The sequence below is a fragment of the Cebus imitator genome, unplaced genomic scaffold (assembly GCF_001604975.1).
Source record: "Cebus imitator isolate Cc_AM_T3 unplaced genomic scaffold, Cebus_imitator-1.0 Scaffold1071, whole genome shotgun sequence".
Classification (NCBI taxonomy): Eukaryota; Metazoa; Chordata; class Mammalia; order Primates; family Cebidae; genus Cebus; species Cebus imitator.
Window position 1 is genome coordinate 29,839 of NW_016108386.1, and position 1,235 is coordinate 31,073.

At 71.4% G+C, this 1,235-nt stretch overlaps 1 protein-coding gene across 1 annotated transcript in view; it reads left to right on the top strand.

Moving 5' to 3' along the window:
* Positions 1-6: 6 nt before the first annotated feature.
* Positions 7-1,235, top strand: part of PLPPR3 (phospholipid phosphatase related 3) — an 11,586-nt gene continuing 10,357 nt past the window's right edge. Inside the window, exons 1-2 of the mRNA XM_017521341.2 lie at positions 7-70; positions 374-474. Coding sequence (XP_017376830.1) covers positions 400-474 — 75 coding nt within the window. The 5' untranslated portion in view covers positions 7-70; positions 374-399. The remainder of the gene's footprint in view (positions 71-373; positions 475-1,235) is intronic.

Here is a 1,235-nt window from a genome sequence, read left to right on the forward strand (position 1 = left end):
CCCCTCCCCCTCCCTCTCCCCTCCCCCCGCGGAGGAGGGCGCGCTTTGTGCTGCGCGCCGGCCGCGCCAGGTAAGGGGCTGCGGAGCGGGGGGCGCGGACCCACCCTCCACGGCCGCCCGGACCCCCCTCCCCCCGACGCCCCGACACCCCCGGCCAGGCCGGCCCCGCCCTCTTCGCCGATCCCGGCCCCGACCCCACGATCGCCGGCGCGGGGTGCCTGGAAGCCCGGTCCTGGGCCGGGGCGCGGGGAGGCTGCGCGGACGCCGCCCTCCCCCAGCCTCAGTTTCCCCGGCCCGCCCCTCCCCTGCCCGCGCCGGCCTCCGTGGTCCCCGCGGTGCGCCCCCCGCGCCAGCGCCGCTCTCTCCCCTCCAGCCCCGGCCTGCGGCGCCCGCGGCACCATGATCCCGACCAAGGAGAAGAACAAGACCCCGAAGGACAGCATGACGCTTCTGCCCTGCTTCTACTTCGTGGAGGTGGGTGGGGCCGCGCGGGGGTCGGGGAGGGGCCCGGTTCCTCCTGCCCCGAGACCCCCCCGGGGGGCCGGAGCCTACACAGCTGCCCCGCAGCGCCTCGGGGCGCGGCAGGACCGGGGTGTCCGGCTGGTGGGGGGCGGGGCACAGGACTGGGGCTCTGCAGGTCGAGTAAGAGTCCAGGGGCACCCAGGGTGGCCCGGGCCGTGGGCGCTGTGGGCAGATGCTCGGAGGGGAGCCCTTCTGACCTGGGTGTGGGTCAGAGCTCAGCGGGGGAGGCTGGGGCCGGTGGGGCGGCCACAGGGGGCGGGGCCGGGTGCAGGTGCGGTGGGATGGGGAGCCCCAGGGTCTGAGTTCAAAACCCGTCTCTGGCCGGGCGCGGGGGCTCACGCCTGTGATCCCAACACTTTGGGGGACCGAGGCGGGCGGATCTCCTGAGGTAGGGAGTTTGAGACCCGCCTGACCCACATGGTGAAACCCAGTCTCTATTAAAAATACAAAAATTAGCCAGGCGTGCTGGCAGGTGCCTGTAGTCCCAGCTACTCGGGAGGCTGAGGCAGGAGAACTGCTTGAACCCAGGAGGTGGAGGTTGCGGTGAGCCCTAACCCTAACCCTTCTCTGCTAATGGTGAGGCTGGTGCCCTGCCTCTAACCTCTCTGGCTCACACCTGTAATCCCAGCACTTTGGGAGGCCAAGGCGGGTGGATCACCTGAGGTCAAGAGTTTAAGACCAGCCTGGCCAACATGGGGAAACCCCGTCTTTTT